The sequence below is a fragment of the Larus michahellis genome, chromosome 4, assembly GCF_964199755.1.
Source record: "Larus michahellis chromosome 4, bLarMic1.1, whole genome shotgun sequence".
Taxonomy (NCBI): Eukaryota; Metazoa; Chordata; class Aves; order Charadriiformes; family Laridae; genus Larus; species Larus michahellis.
Genome location: NC_133899.1, coordinates 30813044 through 30839520, shown reverse-complemented (window position 1 = coordinate 30839520; position 26477 = coordinate 30813044). Strand labels below are relative to the sequence as shown.

At 45.1% G+C, this 26477-nt stretch overlaps 2 protein-coding genes across 2 annotated transcripts in view; both read right to left on the bottom strand.

Annotated features, from left to right (window-relative positions):
• Positions 1-610: 610 nt before the first annotated feature.
• On the bottom strand, positions 611-7276 carry AKAP5 (A-kinase anchoring protein 5). The gene is made up of 2 exons (XM_074583761.1): positions 7155-7276; positions 611-5870 (listed from the first exon to the last, which is right to left on the bottom strand). Exon 2 carries the CDS (start codon positions 5214-5216, stop codon positions 3819-3821), a length of 1398 nt encoding a protein of 465 aa, XP_074439862.1. The 5' UTR covers positions 5217-5870; positions 7155-7276; the 3' UTR covers positions 611-3818.
• A 3048-nt stretch (positions 7277-10324) lies between these two features.
• The window catches only part of MTHFD1 (methylenetetrahydrofolate dehydrogenase, cyclohydrolase and formyltetrahydrofolate synthetase 1), a 48273-nt gene continuing 32120 nt past the window's right edge, over positions 10325-26477 (bottom strand). The window contains exons 18-28 of the mRNA XM_074583760.1: positions 25096-25236; positions 22046-22114; positions 21391-21502; positions 21058-21197; positions 20578-20619; positions 19415-19515; positions 18290-18467; positions 17029-17136; positions 15659-15811; positions 11439-11547; positions 10325-11262 (exon numbers count right to left, since the gene is read on the bottom strand). Of these exons, the coding sequence (XP_074439861.1) occupies positions 11458-11547; positions 15659-15811; positions 17029-17136; positions 18290-18467; positions 19415-19515; positions 20578-20619; positions 21058-21197; positions 21391-21502; positions 22046-22114; positions 25096-25236 (1134 nt within the window). The 3' untranslated portion in view covers positions 10325-11262; positions 11439-11457. The remainder of the gene's footprint in view (positions 11263-11438; positions 11548-15658; positions 15812-17028; positions 17137-18289; positions 18468-19414; positions 19516-20577; positions 20620-21057; positions 21198-21390; positions 21503-22045; positions 22115-25095; positions 25237-26477) is intronic.

The following is a 26477-nucleotide window of genomic DNA, read 5'->3' as shown; positions in this document are numbered from 1 at the left end:
TCAAGTTTGTGCCCGTTACCTCTTGTCCTGTCCCCGGGCACCACTGAAAAGAGCCTGGCCCCATCCTCCTGACACCACCCTTTAAGTATTTATAAGTGTTGATAAGGTCCCCCCTCAGCCGTCTTTTTTCCAGACTGACGAGACCCAAATCCCTCAGCTTATATCCCTCAGCAGATAATATAAAAAAAGCTGAGGGAAATGAAAATATTCAAAATGGCACAGCAAAGCAGGGATAGGGGACTTGTTGAATATAAAGCCAAATTGTCCCTGGCGAGGAGAGCACCGGAAACATCTGGGAGAAACACAGCGGCACAGGCCATGGGGTGAGCAGGAGAACCAAATAATTCATGAAGATGCTGCTACAAAGCAACCACTTCCGTAATTCAGAGGGGCAGCAAGCAACGGACTCCTGGACAAAGAGCCAGATGGCCCAAAAGCAATCTGAATGGGGCTACAAGCAACCAAGGTGATGTATTACCCCAGTTTATTTCAGCTGTCCTAAAGCCAGGCCACCCTTTGGTGCTCTGGCACAACCAGGCAGTCGCGTCCTCAGAGCTTCCCTGGCCCGGTACACCTTCACAATAGTAAATTTATCATTCCTTCTCCAAAAGAATAAATGTTTATTAATGTTCAACTCTCTAATCATAATGAAGGAGTAGAGAGTCTTAATTAAGTCATTAGCAATTGTTGCAAGTTCTGTAAACCTGAAAGAATAAATAGTATTAATACCATTAAAAATGTATAACATTTTTCTGTATCTTCTTTATGGTATGAAGTGTCTCAAGAAATTACACGAAAGATGTTATGCAAAGAAAAAATTAATAAATTAGGGTCTGGGGCCCATTTCAGCCGTAACAGAAAGTGCCGAAGCACCAAACTTGCAGGTCCCCCTCCTGAGGTGCTGGCCCTGCCACGGACCCCGCCAGCACCAAACTGTGCCTCAAAATAGCCACCCGGAGCCCTGGGAGCGGAAACCATCAACCAGCAGCTCCCAGGGAAAAACGAAATCACCCGCCTGGGAGTGGCCAGAGCCGTGCCACTCCACGCACCGCGGGGTTTGACCCCAGTCCGTCTGCAGACCCTCAAACATTTTCTTCTGGCGCTACAGGGCATCCCACAGGGAACTGAACTGTCAGGCAGCAGGATGGCTTTTCTTAGCCACTGGAGATTTGTGATCCTTCACAAATACCTTACGGGAGTCCCTGGGCAGCCAGGACTCTGCGAATGGAAATGACTGGCCAGCAAGAGAACGGAAATCTTGCAAAAAGAGCCCAGGAGGAGCAGGCCTCCAAAGATTTCAGGTCTGCTACCAACTTTAAGATTTCTTTCTCTGCTCGCTGTACAGCTGCCTGCGAAAGCTGGACCCAACGGAGCACCACTGTTCAGGTATAAAATCTCTCCATAGCTGCCCACTCAACCACGAGGCAAGAAAACAACAGGTACATTCAACTTTAATGAAATAATCATCAGTTATACGTACAGCTATAACCAAGGGAAAAACCATCTAAAGAAAGGATGCAAACCCTGGACGCGGCGAAACAGTCTCAGGGGGCCAGGCTGGACCAAAGCATTTCTGCCATTCTCCTCCTCTTTTGAAGATGTGTTTCACCCAAAAGGCAATACTGAAATACCTGAAATTCTCCCGATACTGCTTAGCGGGCCGACAGGAGATGACAGCCTGGCCCTGCGGGCTCTTTTAGTGTTTCTTTACTTGAGCCCAGCCATCCTCCTCCACAGCCGACACCAGCGGGGCCCCACAGAGATGCTGCCGCCCTTTGCTCAGCACCGACCGGCCGCGGAGCCCAGTGCAATCCCACGAGCAACCTCCAGCATCAGTGCGGCTCTCCTCAGGGCCCCGCAGCAGCTCCAAAGGTACATATAAAAGTCCTTAAAAAGTCCCTTTCAAAACTATGGCAAAATACCTGGAAGGACCAGTATGAAGTACAAAGCCATTAAAATTGCACACACGGAATTATCACTATCTGATAACTTACTAAATAAATTCACAGAAAAAGAAGACACTTCTCTCTTTAACATCCTCTGATTTTTCCTAAGTTTTACTTGCACAGAAACAAGCTGCGGCGCTCACTGCTCACAGTCCTCCCATGGCAGAGGAGATGCCCTATCAAAGTTTAAAATGTGGTTGCGCACCAGGTACTAGGAAAGTTTACAGCCCTTGTATTTTAACAGGAACCCAAGCCCTACGCTGGGAAGGGAAATCTCAGCGTACCGCCCATGGGCAGTGAGCAATCGCCAAGCGAGGCTGCTATTTCTGTATCGGCTGAGAAATACGCAAGAGAATTTTCTCAGCAGAACAGGCTGCCTTGCCCGCAGCTGTGCGTAAATCCCAGCCGCCCAGATGCAATCCCAAATTATTAAAAGGCCCCTTTCTCTTGGAGAGCTGGCAGTCAAGAGGCGATGCTCGCGCACACACGCTACGCTGGCGCAAAATCCCTCGGAGCAGGGCAGTTTGTGGGCTTTGACGGCAATCGGCCTGTCTGGGCATTTTACAGCCGTGTCCCCAGGCCCTCACGGCTAGATTTTTTTTTTTTCCCTGAGGACTTTGGTAAGATCGCTCCGGCATTTCCCTGCGTGTTTCAGAGCAAGCTACGTGGCGTGCCGGAGCCAGCCAGAGCCCGGCAGCAGCGAGTCGGGCGTAATGCGCATTTCCCAGGGGACGGTCGGGCTCGCTGGAGCCAGGCAGGCTTTGCAGCGAGGGGGGAGCGGTGCGGGACAGGCTGCCGCCGCCACCCGCGGATGCCGGCAGCGCCCAGACCAAACCTCCTCCCCACTTCAAGAGATTCCAGCGCCGGCAGCACGTCGCGTCTCCCCGGACTATGTCAACACCGAGGCAATAGTTGACCGCTAACACGCATGCAGCTCACTGCTATTTATATCACATGCCATCTATCAAAAATATGCTACATCCGAGGACAGCTTCACCGTGACGTGGTGACTGGGGCGAAGCAAGGTGAAGGAAGGAGAGGGGCTCCCCGCAGCGGGCACGCTCCTACCCAGCCCGCGCCGCCGGTGCTGCTGGGAATTTTTCCCGTTGAGCTTAATGGTGCGAGAACGGGCCCCCGGCAAATGAAGCTATGTCGTTTTCTTGGCATTCGCGCAGCCTGGGGTCAGCAAGGCGAGCGGCTGATGCCGTGCTTTAACATGTCTGGAAATGCACAGGCTGCTCGTGACAGGGGAAGAGGGCGAATGAAAAACCCCGCTCGCTGCAACCATCCGGCTTCATGCGACGCGACAGCAGGGGTGACCACGGCTGATGGCATCTGTACCCGTTTGCAATACCAAACACCGGCCTAAGCCTGTCTGGCGTTGACGTCTTCGTGTTAACATAGCAGTCACTTCACCCTCCCTCGACTCCGCCAAACCCCAGGGCAAACCTCCAGCCATGTCCAACGCATCCCAAATCCAGCCCAGCAGTGGATCGGGCACTCGTTGCCTCTCGGCACCTTTAGCTAAACGCATGGTACACACAGATCTACAGCGTGAACAGCAGGGAAACCTGGCATGGATGATGGCAGAAACGTGGCCTTGACATAAAGATGCCAATAAATGAAAACACAGTCACGGCAGCACCTTCATTTTTCTGCAGCTGTGGCCGGTGGCACTGCCTGAAGCCCCAGCCCCAGGGGACACGCTGTACGTAGTAGGGTCTGCCCCACGTCCCAGGATCCATTTCACATAGACACACAACTGAACAGGCATGCAGAATTAACTACACCTCGGCCCTGGGAGCCCTTCAAGCTTCCCTCCCCCAGGCCAAATCACTCCCTGTACTCTTTATTTTGGGGGCACTGCTGCCATCACAGAAAATTGTTGTGTTTATTCTGTTCCAGAGCCATTTCATTGACCAGCTGCTCTATGGACGACTGAATGGCTGCCTTCACGAGGGAAGATGCGGTTTCTATGAGGAGCAATTCGTACTGCTCCCCAGTTCTGTGCTCCTGGTCACCTGGACCTTTTTCCTCCACCTGGGGACCACCACCAACCTCAGGGCCCTCTTTTTTACCAAAATCAAAGCTCCCGCTTGACTTTTTATTCCCTTTCTGCTTATTTCGGTGCAAAACCGGGGACGGCTCGTAGGCCTGGTCAGAGTCGGTGTTGTCAGAGTCCTCAGCTTCGGTGACGGTGATGACAATGCTGACACCGGCCCCCGTGTTTGCTTCTAATGTCACCTGATGGCTGGAGCAGCCCTGCACGCTCGCGGCATCATCTTTAAATGCCGACTGACTGAAATCCATTACAGTCTCTTCGGCTTTGCGCTCCTCAGGAGGATTTATGCTCTTTTCTGATTCATCCCCTTCAGGCAGCTCTTTGCAGATATTAGGGATTTCCTGCAGCTCAGTAGTCTCAGGGGCGCTGTCGGGTTGATCCTTGGAAACGGGCGCTTCGGGAGCAACTTCCCCACCTTCCACATGGACTGTGGTTTGGGGTAGGCTCCCCTCCTGCGGTTTTTCCTGGGCTGTTTCATTAACTGTCTCCAAATCGGTTATCTCCGACTGGGCGGTGCACTCCCTATGTTCATCTGTGTCAGGTGTGGGCTCTGGCAAGGGCTCGCTCTTCCCAACAGAGTCGGTGCTTTCCTTCACTGTATCCTGGTCCTCCTCTGCAGAGACCGGGCTGAAGGATTCAGCCTTGTCCTTCGGGGCCAAATCCTCCGGCTCCTCACTAGCTTTATTCAAAGCACCCATCACTTCGTTTGCTTGAACGCTGCCCTCCGACTCCTCCACTGCTTCAGAGGGGCTGGGTTTTTTCTTGCCTCTGGAAAACCGTACACAGGGCATCTTCACCCCGGAGCTCCCCCGTTTCTTCGGGAAACTTTGCGTGCAGCTCTCCTCAGCATCCGTCTCCAGCTGCACTTGGGAATCAGAGGGCGCCTTCTTCCGTGAGGAGGATTTTTGCCTTCTCCGAGGTCTTGCGAGGTTTTTGATGGCTGCCCAGGCTCCTCTGGAGGATCGCGATTGATTAGAAACTTTTGCCTCCTCATGGTCGGCGCTGACACATTGGCTTTTCTCCTCCAAGTCTCCTTCACACACACCCTTCACAGTCAGTCCCTTCTTACAGGACTTCTTCCGCTTCTTAAAACAGAGCATGGAGGGTTTTTCTGCCTGTTCCTCCGACGGGGAGCACGTCGCCCCTGTGCTGTGAGTCTCTACCTCTCTTGGGTTCTCCATTTGAATTTCCTTAGCTGCCTTCGCCATATTCACTCCTCTCCTCCGTTTGTATTATATTATTGATTTTTCTTGATTAATGCATCAGACAGGAACTACAGAGATGCTCAAAGTGCATTTTTTTTCCTCAAATTGTTTTCAAAATAATATTAGATGCTTTTTAACAAGTGGATGTGGCAGTGAAGAGAAGTTCTGCTGAAGCTATCGCATCCGCTTTATAACTCCCACTTTGTCTTATTACTCACTCTATCACCTCTCCAAGGAATCCCGGGTAGATGTGAAGTTCAACAGGCTCCTCCTTGGCTTCGCTGGCTGGAGTCGCTCTCACCTCCAGGACAACCCACTTCAAGTTGTGCTCAGTCTCACGGCACGACTATTTCATTGCCAGTCTGACATTACATTTTTTTTTCCCCCAAAGGATGACAAATCAAGCCAAGAGTTAATAATTTTTATTCACCCCACGGACCTGGAAAGAACTTGCACTTTCTGAGCTATCTGCAATTCCACATTGCTCAGGGAGCTTGATTGAAGCACCAGTACAACCAGCGGCAGCCAGTGGCTGTTTTCTGCCCCCCAGTGACAAGGTCAGACGCTGCTTAGTCTCAGCTTTTCTTTCTGCTTCAGTTCCCCTCGCAGGTTACATGAGGTTTGCTGCGAAGCATGGCCAACGCTTCCGTCTTTCATCTGTAACACAACAAACAAACGATGAGACCTGTGGAGCTTTTTCTTTTTTTTTTTTTAAGTATTAAAAATATATATTTTTTTAAAAAGGATATTTCATTTTGGGAGGCAGACCAGGGCTGGAAAAGCAGTTCTGCCTCTGGATGCACCACAGCAGTTTTTTCCACTAATTAGCATCGCATATCCAAAGGCAAAATAAGGCCACCAAGCTGTCAACCTAGTGATGTTCCACCACAGAAAATACTATTTTGCCATTTTGTCTGTTTTACCATTTTTTTTTTAATTGCCCATATAATGGCAAATAGATATTACGCATGCACACATGTATATTTTCTTCTCCTACGGTTAGCTAAATCTTTTCCCCACTGCTCCATATGCACTCATAGTTCCAGCTAGGGAAATTACACCCTGAGACAGCAGATATTTTTATCTTTAATGCACCATATGACAATATGCAAAAACACAGAATACAAAAAGGAGGCTGGTGGAATACAAAAGCGAAATCACATGGCAAGAAGGGAGTTTATTTATACTACGTGCATGCCTTCCATAGCAACCTCAATTAACACCGCATGTGTTCATCAAATACATGATATTGTAAGATACATGTCACCCTTAAAAAAAAAAAAAAAAAAAAAAGCGCTGCCCCAAGACATCATCAGGACATTTTTTGATATCAAGATGCACAAGCGTGTTACCGCAAACAGACCAACTTCTCTGGGACTGGCTCAGTGACTCTAGGCAATCCTCTACACGGGATTTTGTGCTCTGCTTTTAAGTAGTAAGATGATTTAAAACGGGGGGTCCGGCGGCGGGGCATGCTCCTCCGCGGAGCAGATTTGGGTATTATTTTTTTTTAAATATTGTTTTTTTAATTTTTTTTTTTTTTTTTTTTTTTTTTAAAGGGGAAAACGAGCTAAGCTGACAGAGGGGCGTGTGAGCGAGAGCCGCCCGCGGCTGCCGGTGCCCGGAGCGCAGCCCGCAGCCCGCCGCCGCCGCAGCCCCCGCAGCCCGAGAAGTTTTGGGGGCGTTCGCGGACGCCGCCGGCGGCAGCAGGAGCCGCCCGGCACCGCCGCCCCCCACCCCCGCCCCGAGTCACCCCTCGGCCCCCCGTCCCGGGCCGTGGGGGGACCCCCGGAAGCCGAACCCCTCCGAGGGGATGGGAGGGGGCTCCTCGGGCAGCGACCGCGGCTGCAGAGGCCGAGCCAGGAGCCCCACGCGTGTCGCCTCCCCCGCGGAACCCTCCGAGGCGGTGCCCGCCCCCGCCCGCGCCCCCCGCGCCCTCACCTGCGGCCCGGCCCGGCCCGGCCCCGCACCGCTCCGCGCCGCTCCGCGCCGCCGCCGCCGCCTCCCGCCGCAGCCGCGCCCCCCCGGGCCGGCGGGGAGGGCGCTGCCGGCAGCCCCCCGCCCCCCGCCGAGGCGGCCGCCGCCAGCCCCCGGCCCGCCCCCAGGCACCGGGGCGGCTCTGCGGGCACCTGCTCGGTGAGCGCGGTGCTGGGGAGGGGGCTCCGGGAGCCCGGCCCAGCCCTGCGTGCGGGGCAGCATCCCTCCTCCTCCAGGAAAGCATCCCTCCCTGTTTACAGATCAGCATCCCGCCCTCTTGGGGAATAGCACCCCCTCCTCTGGCGGGGCAGTATCCCTCCTCCTCCGGGAAAGCATCCCTCCCTCTTAGGGCATAGCACCCTCCCTTCTTGTGGGGCAGCATCCCTCCTTGTGGGGCAGCATCCCCCTCCCTCTTGCAGAGTAACCTTTCCTGCTCCTCCCAGGCTGAGCACAGCAGCAAACACGCCAAAACTGCACACGAGGCAAAGGTTCTTCCTAGGGACTGAGCTGTGGTTTGCAGTTTGGATCCCGACACATGCCCGGGAGGATGGGACCACTGGCATTTGCGGATCCAGCGTTTGCCTGGCCCTGTGCGAAGGAAGGGGGTCTCGCTCTTGGCAGCTGTTTTTTTTTTGTCCCACCTGAAACCTTTGCAGCTTTAAGCACACACTTTGGGTCACTGCAGGAGCTACACCTTCAGAGGTGGTGGGAAGGACAGCCAGTTCTTGGGTTTAAACTAATCCTTGCCTGAAATCCTCGCCTTTCATATGAGCCTTTTTTCTCCAAAGCAGCTGAGATCTGATGTAGAAAAAATTGCATCTCCAGCTGTTATGATTGATGGGAGGGGCTCCAGAAAAAGGACTACCAAGTGCAGCTGAGGAACTACATGAAACTACAGTTTGAGATGCTTGAATGGCCCCGTTCAGCTCCACGGGGAGCTGACTGACGCCCACAACTGTTTTAAGGACGTTAACTACTTCACAGCATGTTTGCACATAAGAAACCAGGCAAAGCACCACACTGAACGTGCAAGTGGCTTCCAGCGGAGGCCAGCCTTAGAAAAATACAGGTGGCCTTCCCCCTCCCTAGCTTCTTCATGGGAAAAAAGGGACAAAATGGGTTTGTTGGGCTGAAATGTCAGCCCGCAGGGCAGAAATGTGGATCAAGCAACCACAAGGAATTGCCTTTGTAAAAACTCCCCTATGAGATGTGTTTGCTCGCATTCACTCAGGATAATAATCTTCATTTGGAAAGACCGTGTCTCCCCGGGGGGGATGGTGGGGCTCTAATTATGACCGACTTCTGCATTAAAGCCAAGCAAGGCTCCTCAGCGCGAGGAGGTTTCCCCTCGTTGCAGCGGGAGGCGTGAGGGAGGAAGGCAGGCAGCGGTAATGAGAGTGGCTAACCTAAAGACGGATAACGGGCAAGTGCTGCCTGGGGGGTGGCAGGTTCTCATCAATCCCATTCAGAAACACCTCACATGGAATTCAATTATTCCTGCCGCTCCAGGGGAAGATGGCAGCACCACAGGCTATGGTGCAAGGGAAAGAAATAACAGGGTCTGCAGGCAAGCAGAATGGATAAGCTTGAAAGGAGATCCCACCTGGTTGTAGGCTCTGGTTTTCTTTCTGGGCCCACACTGAAGTGCTGGTGATGTGCAAAAAGCCAGCCAAGCAACACCTTCTCCTTTTTCTTTTGACCTTATCACTAGTCAAAAAAACCCCACCTGTGTTATTTCTTACATGACGTGACGCAGGACCCTCATTACAGCAGAGCTCAGGGAACGGATGGCCATAACACCAGCTCAGGGCTCTGGGCCCACAAATAGCCCACACAGAACAAATTTGTATGTAATTAGTTTTTTCTCTAGGCAACAGGAAGACAACCTTCCAATATTAAGTTAGAAGAAATTAAGTGTCCTTTGTGTCCTATTTGACAGGGCAAGGACTAGCCAGCATACTTAGTTGCAAAGTAGAGTGTTAAGAAAAAACAACCTATTTATGTATCAGTCCTGCAAGACCTAGAGTAGGGACACGGGAGCGCTCGCGTCCCAACAGTGCGGGTTAGAAAAGCATTCCCCATTAACCTCTAGAGGTGCTTGGGGTTATTTTTTGGCCCTTCTGCTTTGTTGCCAGCAGTCCTGCCGTGCGTACCAAACCCTTAAACAGTTGCATGCCTGAGCCTCACTGCAGGAGGTGGACTAGCAACCTCTTGAACCGTCTCTCTCAAGCACATGTCTATGATCTCATGCTAAACTAAAAGGAGGCTAATCTTAGCATAAATTTGCACTTATCCCATCTTTCATAAGCATAAAATGAAGGTGGAACACAGAGCACTCGCAGGAAAGCAGTGTGGCAGGGAAGATTAAATGTAGGAACTGACAGCAGACTTGGCAGCATCAGCTCTGGCAACCTGCTTCAAGGGAAGGCTTGGCCAAGGTGCTGCATGTGAAGAGGCACTTTCAGCCAGGCAGAGGGTAGCCCCAAACCGGGGAACAGCCCTTCCGACCCCCTGCAAGGGGCCTCTGTGTGCTCTGGCAAACCTGGCTGCCAATAACTCCTCAGCTGAATACCATCGGAAAAAAAAAAAATAATTTTAGGAGGCTGTGAATGCATCTCAAATGCTCTTACGCCAATTTAAGCTATTCTGTCTTTGCTTCTGTGACAACCAGGTAATTTTTGTATAATTATTCTCCCATCCTGAATAACTTCAGAGATACAGATCTCTCTCTCTCCATATATATACCCAGTATGTGTGTACTACCAATGCGCCCTTACATTGGTGCACACCTAGATCCTGACTCTCACAGTTCTCACCAAAATCGGAATGTTTTAGATTCAGTTCTGATGCAAGCAGATGGGCCGTGCGAGTCTTAATTCCAATCTTTTGCAATCAGCTGCAAGTATCTCAAATCCATGGAACAATTCAGGTAGTTTATTTCCTATAGATGACATACATCATCCAGGAAAGGAAACAAGATTAAACACACACACACAGTGGTGCATTGCAGGCAACTTGTTACTGCAATAATCACTTCTAGTTGTCAATACTAGGATTGCTGCTCTGTACACTTAATTACAGAAATAAGTTCTACTTCAGTAATCTCAGTGCATGCATTAAAACCCCAAAAGCACTTTGAGTATTTACCAGTTTATTTGTATTAGTTAAAAAATTGATGGGAACTATATTTTTGTGTTACAAAATGATTTTTGGCCTGCTGGCAAAAGCTGATACAGATTACTTGATCATTACTCACGTTGTCTCTGTTCACCTAAAAGGTACTTTAGGAAACAAGACTCATCAACGGTGTAACTATACTTATCATTGGGCATAAAATGGTGCAAAAGACACCTTTGGTAAAAGCCACAGATACAGGCCAGAGATCCAGTCTCCATAGATCTGATATCCAGAGGTTGGATTTCCATTAACAGTAGAATTTTTTAATAGAAAGCTGGGCTTTCCAAAAGGGAAATTTGATGTGGCTCAGGTGCCTGCAGGAATAATTCACAGCAGAAGCCAGGGTAAGCATTTCTGGAGAGATGAGAAGCAAAGGGGATTCCTCCTTGCTCCCTCTTTAAAAGGGGCATCGGTGCAGTTTCAGAGCACAGCAGTTTCTCCCATAGTGCGAGAAGTGCATTCAGTACGGAAAATACGACTATGCAGTGTACAAGACTTTCAAAGATAATACATGCTACAAAAACCCTACGGTTAAGACAATTAAGTCCCAAGACTGTTTCAAACAGCTCCAGCTTTAGGATTTTTAATTATTAAAATCATGTCACTGAATCAAAAGAGGTCACTAAACCCAAGCTTCTGTATTCTGCTTCAGCTACAATTATGAAGCAGGAGGTTTGTAGAGGAAGTCTGCTTTATATGGTCAGTGTCAACTAGCTTGGAATACAGCAGTTTAAAAATTATTACAGATTAAAAGTAAGGGGTTGATTCTTCAGCACTCCTCCTTCCAAGTCACTTCTTGCACTATATTATCAGTCATATCTTGTTTCGACTTAAAACAAAAAAATAATCAGGGCATCGTTCTGTTTACATGACTCATCAGGTGTTCTTCTGGGAGCTAAAAAGAAAAATAAATTTAATTATTATTATATAGTACTGCAGGCAACTTTCATGCTGAATTATAAATCAAATGTCATTTGGAAACATATGGCATAATATGAGATTGGCTTAACTCCATTATCTCAAGATGAGAAATAAAGCCCAAATATTGAAAGCCTTCAAGAAGGCACCTACCTTTGGTTAGTAATTCCTTTCAAAAGAGCCCATTTACTTCTCCTGACACTGGGTCCAAGTCTATATCATAGAAACAGGGTCTTGTAGGAAGTCCTGGCATAGTGCTCATCTGGACAACAAAAGATAAAATGTTAAAATGGAAGCAGCATAGTTTCGTGCAGAAGATAGAATATCAAATCACTGCTGAAGACTACGATGGCAACAGCCAATGCAGCTCCTTGCACATGTACATACTAGTTGGATGATGGTCACGTATCATTTTGAAGAATACTGCAAGAATCAGGAACTCCTTGCTCAGTAGACAGATCTAGGGGTTTTGGGGTTTATGATGAGGATTTAGTTTGGCTTCTGCCTCTGCCTGACCCCAACGTCAGGGACTGACCCCAAGATTTGGCAAAGTACTTAAATATCCAGCTGACCAGTTAACTGCTAGGTGAGTGCTGACGGACTTTGCTGCGGCAAGACAATAATTACTTGTGGCAGTTTCCTGGTTATTAAAATGAGGATACACGTTTTAATACAACTTTGCTGACTGTAAAGTCGCAGCTGATTATAGTTCTTGAAAAGTCTAGAACTTGAAGTGTTAAGTAATTACGAATAATTATTGTTTAGAAGAGAGTTTAAATAGTTTGGGGTTTTGTTTTTAACTGGAATAAAGCCTAAACAGAGATGGAGAGGTCAGTTCTCCCAACTGGAACATTCCTGAGGCGTTCAAGTCAGAAGGGCCGTGCAGTGGCAGAACTGAAGCTAGCCAAACAGCTGCCAGCACTACACCTGCCTTGGGCCAGTCCTCTCCACTTATCCCACTGCTGAGCACCCTGTTTCAGAGCCGCTGAACACAAGCCCAGCAGGGACTAGACTTGGCCTGATTTACTAATGCAACGGACAGTACTGACAGTATGTGCCCTTCCCTAACTCAGCGTTTAGCCCAGCAACACAGGTAGGCTGACACGGACACTCTGCAAAGGTGGGCAACTCGTGACCATGCTTGGTAGTGTGTGCAGTGGTCATTAGCCCCTTTAATAAAAAAACTCAAGGTCTAATTTTCTATCTGCATCATCGAGCCTCAGCTTTCACAGTCAGTATTGTTATGCCTGTCTCCGTTAGATTAAAGATCTCTTTGGCAACCTGGTATTTTCTCCCTGAGCAAGGAGTTTGCACACTAATCAAATTACCTCCCAATCTTCCTTTTGATAATAAGCTAAGCAGCAAGGAGGCAAAGCTCTATTGGTTAGGCGTTTTCTGCAGTTCTCAAAACTGTTCAGGGAGCTTTCGGAGTCCCATCCCATTTTCCTAAGCCGTTTACAAGTGCTAACACCAGTCCCGTATGTACCATACCACTGCAGGTCTTGCATGGCTTACGTGGAGGTAAAAATCACTTCAAGTCTACTCTTTATAATGAATTCTAGGATTGTACTAGCTTTTTGTCAGAGCCGCTGCTTTCCCAGACAGAGAACAGGGGGGGGCTACAGGGAAGACCCCCAGTCTTTGTGTTTATCTGCATGAATATTTTGCCCTCAAGAGCCGAGGTTTTAAGAGATCCAAAGTGCCTGGAGGTGTTTTCCTGTTCTCACCATAGTCACTGCCAGCCTCTGGTCATGCAGAGCAAGAAACTTCCTATTTATTTACGTGTCACTGAAGAATCATAGAGCTTTGCAGATCTCCACCTACAGATTCAGAGGGCCACAGCAGGAGCTGAGACAGTGACACTGAAGAGAGTAGGAGGTGCCATATTGCTGAAGATGGGCCTGACTTTACTATTTCCTGCACTTTCTATTTTGACAGGAACAGTCAATTTTCCTCCCTTCCTATCCATAGGGCAGCCCACAGTGGCAACTCTGCTATCTATTACTTAAAAGCAGTCTGCTCAAACCCTGAATTTCTATGCGGTACAGGATAATTTCCATCCAGGCTACTAATTTTCTGTACAAGTGTCTCCAATGCTTAATGCACTCCATCATTTTCAGAGATGAAGGAATGAACTTTTCCTCCATTGTCCTCCTCCCCTTCAATACCACATGCTGAAAAAGAACACAGGGCAATTCACACTATTTACTTACATGAAAAAATGAGACCACATGGGTATCAACAATCCCCTTGCAAGATTTGAAATAAAACCAATACCAACTAAGCATGTATTATTTGTCACACTTGTGGAACTTCCAAAAAAACCACCATTTAGGAACTAAAAAAACAGAGCCGAATAAATAATTTGTTTTTTTGCAATTCATCAGCAGAACCAGAAAAGAAACCAAACCAATTTGAGTCCAACGATTTATTTCATTTTCATTATCTTCCATGCTCAAAGTTAAATCTAGATAATCTTTGAAATTATATTTCCGTTAAAATCTCGAAGTACTTCATTAAAGTACAACAGCTTCAACTTTGAGGCAGAAAGTGAAAAATTCAGAACTCAGAAGCTGAGGAAAAAAGAAAGTGACATACCTTTATGATTAACTTCAGACAGCAAGAATACACATGCACCGGTAATTAATTTCACCTCAAATTTTTCATAAAAGCTTCTGCATAGAGCTACATATTTGCTGCATTTTCAGCTCACAGTTCAATGGTTGCTGCCAAAAGTTTATTCTGAGGCTAACACATCTCCTGCTGAATGGGTTTAAAATCGTGATCTGATTCAAAGTGCCCTGGATTGCTTCTCAAAAGGACAACCCTTCCCTGGCTTTGTGGACACCACAGAAGAGTGATCTTCATGTCCCTAACCAGAAGACTTACTGTTAATTCTGGCAGAATCAATACCATGACTTACTACATGTCCAAGAAAACGTTAGGAATGTGGGAAGGGAGCAGAAGAGTCCAACTTCACAGAAACTGAAGGCATCAAAATAAGAGCCAAAATATTAGTTTTACTGTCTGAAAACATTTCTCTTGTGTAGCTCATTAATGCTGTGTACCCTTTCCTTCTCCAGTGCTTATCAAAACAATAAAATAAATCATTGTTTGGATTAAATCTTGGCTTGCAAAAAAATGCCAATAATAAAAGGAACAAGCATGCTATCTTTCATTTTATCCCAAAACACACATTATTTTTTAAAAAGATGGATGAGCCAGACTTTAATCAGGATGTGGTTATTTTATTTATGTTGGGTAATCTGGAAACCCTTACCTACCTCTTCTTTGTTTTGTTAAAGAATTAAAAGAAAAAGATATCCAAATATTTGTCTCTAGCTAGCATTTGAAGAAAGAAGGGATCCAACTCAAATTAGCAAATTTCATTGTCTGAGCCATGGACTCCTAATGCTTTTGAAAGCTGCTTAAAACAAACTTGTTGCCATGAAGACTTCAGAAAAAGGTTCAGGCCCAAAAAATAAGAAAAAGACAGAGCTGCTCACTCCAACTGCTCCATCCCCTAAAATAATCTAACAAGTTACTTAACATCTGCCCAGAGGAGATTCTCCAGTTAGGATTTCCAGTGGATCCTTTCACCCTAACATTCTTCCTTTAGATGCAAACCTGAACGTTAGTTCGTTTTGCAGGTACCTCCTCTTTCTGCCAGGCAATTCATATCAAAGCTATTCCAGGATCCTGTTTCCACTGTAGCTATACTCTCTCCTCTCAGCTGACATTATGCCAATCACGTCAAAGAACAGAAACTAAAAACTCAAGGGCATAGTGAAATGAATTGCTGGAACTGATGCAGGCTGAACAGCAAACAGATGGTCAGCAAAACCATTAGAATCAAATGGGAGGGGAGACTGACAAATGATTAATAGTACAGGTCAGCTTCATTTTGGAGGTGTCTCATCAAAAGCTGTTTGCTTTGTAAGTTTTGGAGAAGTTGTCTTGCTCTGTCCACCTGCAATACTGCAAAGTGCTTTCATCAGGAATGTAAAGTCACAAGGGCAATTAGGTGGGCCACGGATTTCTCCCATGCCCTCTACCAGACTGCAGTTCCCAGAATTCATAAGCTACAGAGCTCACCCTTTTCTCAAAATTCAGAAAGACAGATACGTGGGACCTGAGGAGTACACTGGAGAGCTTGCTAAGTATTCAAATGGTCTGATGGTCTATTTTAGCTTCGCTTTTCCCCCTGAAAAAAAATAATCTATTAAGGGCATCTAATACACTAGACTGTTAAAACACCAACTGTAAATGACAAGGACTCTCCTAATTAAAGATACCTTTTGTAACTGCTTACTGGAATGTGCATGAAGTTTTTTTCCTTGCCCCACAGTGGAGGGTTTCACTCAATCACATACCGTTCCTACTAGCGGATACAGGAATCCAGCACCAACACTGGCCCGAATGTCTCGGATCGGCAGAATAAAACCTGTAGGTGCTCCTTTTTGTTCAGGGTCATGAGACAACGATAAGTGAGTTTTAGCCATGCAGATTGGCAGGTTTCCAAATCCCTGGGGAAGGCAATGAAGAGAGAGAAAGAGGAGAGAAACAAGTGAAAAACCAGTAACTTTTTATGTACACAAATCTAATTGCTCTATTCTGCCATTCTCTGCAGACATCAGACATTTTATCAGGACATTTTATTCCTCAACAACTGCCTCACCCACAGCCTGTCGGATCCGTCGACCATTCTGCATCCCCATTCCTTCTCTCTCAAACTCTTTCTCTGCCCCCACTACCTATTAAAGAAAGAACTACCATGGCCCCCAGCACATCCAACCGACGAAAAAAAATTAACGATATGGAAGTGTTACACATACAACCTTGATAGCTAACTCACTTTCTACCCTCTTCCCAAAATGTTAATTTAAACACATCAGAACTAAAGTTCTTGTTCAGCTGAGGTCAGTTATTTAGAAATGTTTGATCAATATAATTGCAGGTCACAAGGAAGTAGCAATTACGTAGCTATGGTATTTTGATAGACATGTAAAGGAATATACAAGAACCACAAAAGTGAGAAACTATATATACCAGTAGTAAACAGACTGCAAAAGCAAAATTGTTCCAGCACACTAAACAAAGAATAGCTAGTTCTCACATTGCTCTTCTCTTCAAAGCCCTTTACAGAGACCTTCATTAATGCAGAAACAAGTAAATTCACAAGAGCACCTTGCTAGAGAAGAGTAAAAGCAATGCAAAAACCAGAGAGTATCTAATTCAATAACCAGATGCCAGGTTCAAAACTTATAAAAGTAGACGTTTTTTCCACAAGAAGTATTGTTATCACCTGTGAAACCCTTTCCTCAACATAATTACAACTGTCAAAAATCCATATGGATTCAAAGATTAAAAAAAAATAAATCATGAGAGACTATTTAGCACCAGTCTGACCACTTCTAGTTCCCTAATTCCCAAATTGCTGAAGGATTGGAGAGTACAGTACAGAAAGATCACTGAATCCCCCCGGCTCTTCTCTCCCCATATGCTATCGTAGATATGCTACTGGGCCAGATGAGTTCTGTCTTCTCCACTAGAAGCCAGGGCCAGTTTCTCCCTCCCCATACCACCTCCTCTTCCTCCTCTGCCATAGCAGCATCCAATGAGTCCTGGACAAGGAGATGATTTGAGTCATGATTCCCTTCACACGCAGTTTGAACACCACGGCTCAATATGAACATTGCAAATAAAAAGCACCACTGGTATCAGGTGATGTGGGAAAACTCACTTGCTTAGTGTACAAGGTGACTTTCTCCTGTGCTTCTGGAAGTAGCTCAATGTCACTTGCCCCGTAGATCTGCTGTGCAATCAGCCTGATCTTATCTATAACAGGGAGCTATTAAAAAAAAAAAAAAAAAAAGAAAAAAAAAGAGAGAGGCAAGAAGTGTGGCCAAACTACAAAGAGCCATAACATCACAGCAGCTTCACAATCCTTCATATGTGTTGCACAATGCCCATCTGCAGATACAACAGCTATTCCCACTTGCTATAGAACAAAGCTATACAGTAATTTGAGGGTTTTCAGAACAGGTTATATTTATCTTGTTGCAGGTGTTTCTCAGGGTAAGAGGGCAAAACTAGTTTACTACAGTCAGAAACAAAAAGATACACAACAGTATTTCTTACAAGCTGTGCTTGCATGTTAATTACCCATGCTGCAAGAGGGACATCTTTATTTTTTCTGAATTCAAAGTGAAAAAGCGTACAAAAATAACTGGAGGGAATACAAGTTAATGGTTAAATAAAAGCACAAATAAAACAGGTTAAAGAAGAAAAATTGAAAGCATCTGTTAAAGAGCTAAAATAGATATAACAACATAGCTCTGTACCTCATTAAGTTCTTGAATAGGTGCTTGCTATTAAAGGAGGGTTCTGGCCATAACCTGGGTGACAGTGACTTCATTACCTCCAAGTCATCTGTCGAATTTGCTTAAGTAAAAAGTCATTAGAAATACACACACATACACAAACTCTCTCTTCCACCCTGACCTGTAGCGTGACTCCATAAGCCTTACTTGTAAAGAAAAGAAAAAAAAAGTTAAAAATGGACAAATTCTGTTCCATAGTCCGTTGTACAGATTCCCATCCTGAGCAACAAGTGCATCCAGAAGCTCTGCAGTAAGATAACAGGTTTGGTCAGGCTTGTTCCAGTCCATGCTCCAATAGGAATGCACGTGTCAAGCTCAAGAAGCAAACTCTCCCCTACCCTGGAACATGGCTGCCACAGCAGAAACCTGTTTGTGATTTCCAGCAGAGTCACAGCAGCATCTTCCAGGGTCAAAAGTAATCAGTATTTCACTTGGATAGTCAAAACAACAAGAAATGACCAACTAGGTCTTTGAGACCGGTGGAATAAACGTCACGTTCTAAAAGCAAATTTCTTCTCGGATTCCCAGAGCAGCCCTTCAGACAGCCTTCAGCAACTTAAGCTCGTGAAACCAACTGATCTCCACCTTACAAAATACCTCTGTAATACTGCAAGTTCTTACCTCCACATTATAGAGGAACCTGAAGTTGCTGGGGGTCTGTGATGCTCTCTGAACAGCTTTGGCCAGTGCAACTGCTCCTTTACCTCCCTCTGCCCAGTGAGTGCACTCCACAGCATCGAACGCTCCTGCTTCCTTTGCCAGTTGTACTACAAGGGCCAGTTCAGCCTTTGTATCTGTTCTGTAAGGAGAAAAGTTCGTGCATTTGTACCAGAATGCAGACATAGTAAATGAACTGTTTGTTCTAACCATTTTTCACTCTTGTTGACAACATCCAAAAACTGTCTAAAGAAACCACAGAATCCAGCCGTCAGGAAGCTGCGGAGGGGCTATCCACCACAGCCTGCTCCACCTTGGTGAAGGAAGCTACTCCATAGAGGAACACAGAGCAACAGGTAGCTCTGGCACAACGTGCAGAAACCCACGACTAACGACAGAGCCGCTTTTCAGGCTTTATGCTGTATCTGTCCTGTATCAGCAATACAACTCCTGTCTTCATAAGCAAACTCAAAAAGGCATTAGTATTGCTGATTTAGAGGTGCTATATCATGTGCGCACAACAAGCTAAAAAACCATAACTGCTCTAAATCAGCCAACATGCATTTATTTCAGATGCAGAATCTTTAGCTGGCTACTCTGCTTCAACTGGCATCAGCTTTAACACACCTGTTCAAAGCCCTTCTGCTTGCATAAAAAGACCCCACACAGATTCTGTTTCCTGGGCAGTACAACGTGTAGAGCCCAAAAAGCTTCTTAGCGGGATATAGTTATTCCATGCAGGAGACCACTGAACATAATGCTATCGACAGCACAGGCACCTCACCATCTATTGAGAGCTTAGATTCCACATCATCACAGGCACCTTTTGTCCACAGTAATTTGGCCAGTCAGGGTGTCAGTGATGGCAGGTAATAGTCACTGATCATAAAATCCTAAGCTAATTTAAACTAAGGAATGCATTTGAAATCACTAAGCAGAGCTCCCCTATTTATTCAGCATCTTCCAGCAATGCAAAATGCCACAAACAATGCATCAACAGTACCAAAAACAAGAGTTTGTGTTAAACATAGCATATAAAGTGCCACAATTTTATTCCCTTGCATCACTTACGTGTCCCAGCTCACTTACTTGAAAGCATTGACAGCCACTACTACTGGGACACCAAACATCCGTGCATTTTGGATTTGCTTGTTGAGGTTACTACAGCCTTTTGCCAACAGCTGAAGATTCTGTAAAGAAGACAGGAAGCACATTTTATCAGGGGCAATGAAAATTTTGTTCCAAATCCACTACTTCCACAGCTAATGATAAAAATGTCCAAATGAGAATGAAACCACAAAGGCTGCTTTCTGAACAGGCCAGATCAGTGCACAGTCTTGGATGCAGCCCAGACTGCATCCAGACCAGTGTATGGTCTTGGATGGAAGACAGGAAAAGGAATGACTACTTCTAATGATCGCTGGTTTCAGCTGCCAAGCCAAGGTAAGATAAGTCACTTTTTACAGGTTTTTTTTGTTATTCTTAGTAAGTTAATACTCATTAACTCCCCACAGTAAAGCCTCGTTTTCCTCTCTGACACATTCCTCTTTATGTATTAAATATCATTAGCAGTGAATTTCATGAAACTTGTTTGAAGTCCTGTGGCAAAAGCTTTTGGTTTACACACATTTACATTTTGCAGCGTCAGAGACTATTCATGGAAATCCAGACATTTCATCCTTTCCTATGCAAAGAATAATCCATGCAGAAGCTCCACAAGTTAAAAAGCTGCAGCAAAGTAAACAGACCGATTGTCCAAGCGTACATAACCATTCAAGGCATAAGGATAGAAGCTGAGATCTTCGTTCACTTTCCTCTCTGCTTGCAAAGGAGGAGAGGGAAATAAAACCAGAAACTGCTGCTAAGAATAAGAGAGTAATTAGAGAGGCACTCTGAATGTTTTCAGAGACTGTATTTCAGCCAAGAAATTACTCCATACTGAGAAGGTCTGGGGACACAGAATAGCTATTACTATGAAAAATTGAGCGCACAGACAATTGCGTGAGCTTAGGAGAAACAAAAAGGCTGTGAACACTGGCTAGGTCAAATACAACAAATGCTTGAGAGAGCAGAGCCAAAGTAACATCATTAAAAAAAAAAAGGCAAGAAGAACTTTACAGCTTGTATGAGGAAGCATTTCCCTGGCAGTTAAAGAAATGACACACACTAGCTATATCCAGGCACGCGCTGCATGACAATATCATGCCATGACTGCAGTTAGTTGGTCAACTGTCACAAGAGTTAAAGGTTACCTCTTCTGTGTACTCCTTTGGTAAAGGTACTCCAGCAGTGACCTGGGAAAAAAAGGAAAAAAGAAAAAAGATGGAACACCATAAGATTTTTATCCATGGCACCAATTCGTACTTGATTCTTATTAAATGGTGTCAAGATACAACATTCTATTCCAGGCTGATATTTTTTCTAAGAAAAAAATAAAAGGAAAAATAAAAGACTGCAAGATGCGCTCACAATACAACAAATGAGTTACTGTGGTAATATCACGAATGCCCCAGCATACAAGCACTTCATTAGGACAGTAAAACAATCAGGTATGTACCTATAACATACTACAATGAAGCAGCTTACAAGCAACTGGGACATATGGATTCCTTTTACAACTGCAAATCTCAAAACAGTTACAAGCAGATCAAATATTACAGGGCTTTAAGTGACTGGAACAGAATAACAATAACAGCCCCTCATGCCTAAAGAAAACCTCGCCTAGTACTTACTGCAGGCCCTCCTCCATGCATTTTCAGAGCTCGGACAGTAGCAACCAACACCACCACATGAGGTCGGAGACCAGAATAGCGGCACTTAATATTAAAGAATTTCTCCATGCCTATATCTGCACCAAATCCTGCTTCTGTAACTAGAGTAGGAATTAAAAGAAAAGAAGCTTGTGAGAGGTTGCTGGGTGGAGAAATCATGCTCTGATTATATAAATCAGAAGCTTCTTCCAAGACAAAAAAATTCCAAAGACAGTGATGATAGAAAAAAGACAGATCCCTCCCTGCAAAACAAACAAACAAAAAACAAAGAAAAAACCCACCCTACACACTTACCAACAAATCCCTCTTTACCCACAAGCTTCAGTGCTATTTTGTCTGCCAACACTGAAGAATTCCCATGTGCAATATTGGCAAAAGGTCCAGCATGAACAAACACTGGTGTTCCCTAGAAAAGGGGGGATGTGGGAGAGAGGAAGAGAAAATCAGAGGGTACAATTTAGCAAATCTGTAGCATTTCCAGAGCTAAGTACTACGGTACCTGAAGGTAAAGAAAAATGCCTTTAGAAGACAGATCTTAAAGTCTTCTGATCAAATATTTGTTATCAGTAATACGGACTACAGGGCAAACAGGATTATAATAATCTGCACAAGTGGAGATATTAATCCGCTTAAGAAAAGGATGGCTAAATCCCAGCAACTCTTTGCCATTCTCCTGCATCCACATTTACACTCCCAAAACGCTTCCTGCACTAAAGACAACAGAACAGAGACACAGCAGAGTTTAGTGCATTTCCTCGGGGTCATCCCACATGCCAATGGCAGACCTAGAAAGAAGCTAGCCTTCTTCCCTAGCCCTGAACCTTAGGTAGGAAACCACAGGAAATCTCCAACTCTAAACCAAGTAACCCCACACTAATTGTGATGAACAAACTGTACCGGTTGATTCTTGGCTCTGAGAACACACATATAGCAAGTCATCCGTACTCACCTCTAGTGTTTGCATGAGGTTTGGCTTAACAGTATCTTTCATCAAGACAGCCAGAGCACCAGTCACTCCCTAAAAGAAAAAAGGGCAATTAGTTTCCAGACGTACCGAGACTTTGAGACAGTTCCTATGCAGTGTCGAGGCACTGCTTTTGTCCTGGTGAGCTTTCAGGACCAGAACCAGCAGTTGCTCCAGATATAACTAACCCTAGTGAGGCAGAATATGACCTTTACATGCTCGAAAGAGGATCTACGGTTTCTGCTTGGTGCAGCCTCTTGGTTGGGACCTTGCTTGGCCATCACTTTGTAGTGTGTTTGTAATTGGTAGAAGGCATAAAAAACAAATTGCTGTTTCAATGCTGTAACAAGGTTAGTAAACAACCGCAGTGACAGAGTAACTCTTAGGTACGTGTGGTTTACTGTAGACCATTCAGTGGCGCAAAGCAGGGAGTTTTTGAGGACAGTCGTTACACATGTTCAAATACTGGACCACACTCATCACCCTGATAACTCAACTGTAGCATTACTGTCTTTCTTTTGCGGTATCTAAACATACTAAAGAGTTTAAAGTTATGCCTATGTCCATGTTTTTGGGTTTTGCAGGTAGATCTGTCTTGGACTTTTGCCTTCCTCATTTCAGCAACTAGGCTCTACATACTGGCCTTAAAAACACCATAACAAGCTGCTACCTTCTGGCCAAGTGATTTGTGTAGAAATAACTTTTAAAGTGAACCTCTGTGCTCGTGAGAAAGACCAGGCTGACATCGTGAAAGGCAAAAACTGGAGCCCAGGTTTCCCCTAAGGTGCAGCAATATACGCTGCTCCAATTCTGCTTCCCGCAAAGTGAAGGCTTGCATTTTATCCTCATCTGCTTTGGGAAAAGAAAATGGGGGTCTGGTCATCCTTGTGACTGACACAGTCCAGTAGAAACCAAAATTGGCTGTTACCCAGCACTTGCAAAAAATAGTGAGAATTGCTATCATAGGTACTGAGCCAAATGTTCACAACAGTCATGAAAACCTTGAACCATGATTTCTTTTTCTTCCTTTTTAATTTCAATTGGATTGCAGCACTCAATTATACGAAAGGTTTTTTAAGAGACATTCACTGCTTTGTTTCATTAGTTTCAATCTTGCCACATGAAAGCTTATTTAACATTTAACGGATAAGCTTTAAATTTCAGTCGTCTCCAGAATAATGAAAACTACAGAGCAAGATTTCCACGATGTCACTCAGTGGCATATGAATAAATCCCATCTCTAAAAACCTGTAGTTGTTTTTTGATTCCACATTTCTTCCCAGTTTCTTTGCGCTTCCTGGTAGCACGCTCATGACACTGGTCATATCACAGCAGAAGGACCCAGACATCTTATTGTGGCAGTCTGGTCTCTGCAATCACCACGTTTCTGCCTGCATGAGGAGTATGTAACACAGTCCTAACAATGCAAGCCAATGGCCACCATCAGGACAAAAAAAAAAACAACATTCAAGAGAACCTGTTGGACAGGTCTGATACCATCCCCCATTCCACAGTTGCAATGGAAAAAATTAAATATAACTAGTTTTAAAATAAAAAAGTTAAAAAATCTTGAGATGAAAGACTTCTATCACCTGGACTCTACAAAAAACAAAAGCAACTCCCTACCAAGCACCATTTGCCTCCACTGCTGATGGGCAGCAGGAGAGACTCCCGTTTTCCAGAACAGGGCTTAACTCAGGTACTTAAGGTTGAACTGGCAGCATGCTAACAGTAGGAATTAAAATCTCAAAGCTGCCTACAGAGCTTTGTCAAATGCCCTCCCTCATTCCCAACAAATGTCTCACATAAGGAAATTTACAGATAATTGGTTCCCAGCCTAGCCCTTTTCCTGCAAGGCCAGAGTCAGGCCACATTGCTATAATCTACTGTTTCTAAGGCTTACCCTGGGAGGAAGTAAAAAAAAAAACACCAACCCAAACACACAAGAAAACAAAAAAAACCCCATAGCAAGAGACAGGTAAGCCTTAGTGCTGTATTCCACCTGGCCAGGATATCCTCCCTGTGGATTCTTACATCCTGCTGGAAAGGTTCATTCAGAAAATGCAAGACAAACCTCATTAATACCACATCATGTGAATTTGCAATACTCTTCTCTTTTGCAAAGCAGGCTGTGAAAAATCTACTATACAAGACAGCAGTAAGCACCAGCAACAGTCCTGAGCCTGTTCTCTGTCTTGAGGACAAGTGGCAGGACACAGTTCAAGTACAGGGCTCAATTCCCCTTTCCTTCTCCAAACAGCATTGCCATCTTCAAAGCATTTATTGGAAGAAGTGTCTGGGGCACAGGTTATTCTCCTGAAACCACACTGAAGCATCATTCGGGAGAGTGCCATTTGACATACTCCACAAACACACCAATAACTATTGTATGGACGGGTGCAAGACAGCGCTGCCCCTTGCAACTGCTGCTTAGGACTGCTTTACATACTGTACTTTACATACGCATCACCAGCGCTAGTACATTCAGTATTTAATGCAGCGGAAACAGAGCATTTGTGTCCCTTGCCAAAGGCTGCCTTATGGAGACCTTGCACTTTTTACAAAGGGTTTGGCTTTTACAGCATTCGTAGTCTCCCAGAATAAGGCATTTCATCCTCTGTAATTAAATTTGCATGAGGCTTTTTTCCTGCTCAGTATTTTCCCTACTCAAGGGAACCTGAGAAACAGGATGGCCAGCAGGATGTGTTTTAAGTATTTCCTATTTGTAAATAAGCTTTTTATCTAGAAGCCACCATGTATTTCCCCATCAATTCCTATGGCGCTAGCTTCAACTTGACACACGGCACATCACACAGGACCATTTGTCCCTGCCCAGGTCACATGCATATACACCCTCACTCTCTGGGTAAGGTGCTAGCCACAAGGAAGTAAAAAACCTTCATTAACTCCAGGGGATAAGATTTCATCTTTAATCTTCTATATGCTAAGCTCTTTACTGTACAGAACTGTCTCTATGCTTTTCAATCCAAGGACTTTCAGGAGTTATAGGAAAAAGAATTGAATGACTGTCTTACAAGGTCGTCTGTTGTAATTGGTTCTCCTCTCTTGCTGGAAGCTACTACCATTCTGCCCAGTCGCTTTTTCATATCATCCAACCCATCAGAGAGCGCTAGAACTGCCATGATTTCACTGCTCACCGTGATGTCAAACTGAGCCTGCAAGAGATGAATAAAGAACATGAACTCATCAAGATTCCCTAAAAGTAATTCTTACCTCTGTTAAATTCTTGAAACAAGGCCAATCATCACCATCATAACAAAAAAAAATTTAAAGATACAGACATACAGATATAAAAGAAATCCAAAACATTACTCTCAGAACATACTTCATTTCATTTGGCCATTTAAAACTGAATTTTTTTTTCTGCAAAATTAAGTAAAAACTACTCATTCCATTGCTATTACATGACTCTCTCCTGGCACATACTTTAGTGATTCATGTAATAATGCTTAACACTAACTAATTCTATTTTTGAAGACTGACTTTTCTAACTCATCTGACTATCACTAAACAGTAGAGTAAATGACCAAAAAAAAAAAAAAAAATCAGATTTTATAGGAAATGAAGGACAGAATTCATCTGACATAACACAGACACTTCCATCAAAGCTAAGAAGCCTAGGGACATTTCAAGTCAATGGAAAGAAGCTTTTCTGAGAACAATTAATTTGAAGTATTAATTTGACAGTTACTTAAGGGAGGAGAGGAGTCACAGCCCAGATTGCCTATTTTACTCTATTGATTATATAATAAATATAGACAACAAGCTCAGATACTGAGTCTAGTTTTGGCCACATACATCCCACCCAAAACATCTGCAATGGTGAAGATTAGCCATTGCCATGCATCATATTTACAGAGGGCATTTGTGTACCACTGTTATTATGCCACAGTCACGGAATCACGGAATCTTCAGAGTTGGAAGGGACCTCTAGAGATCACCTAGTCCAACTCCCCTGCTAGAGCAGGACTGCCTAAACCACATCCCTCAGGGCTGCATCCAGGCGGGTCTTGAAAGTCTCCAGAGAAGGGGACTCCACAACCTCCCTGAGCAGCCTGTTCCAGTGCTCTGTCACCCTCACCATAAAGAAGTTTTTCCGTGTATTTGAACGGAACTTCCTATGTTCTAGCTTGTGCCCATTGCCCCTTGTCCTGTCACTGGGAACCATTGAAAAGAGCCTGGCTCCGTCCTCCTTAAACCCACCCTTTAGATACTTGTAAACATTAATCAGGTCCCCCCTCAACCTTCTCTTCTCCAGGCTAAAGAGTCCCAGCTCTTTCAGCCTTTCCTCATAAGGGAGGTGCTCCAGTCCCATAATCATCTTGGTTGCCCTACGCTGGACTCGCTCCAGTAGTTCCCTGTCCCTCTTGAACTGGGGAGCCCAAAACTGGACACA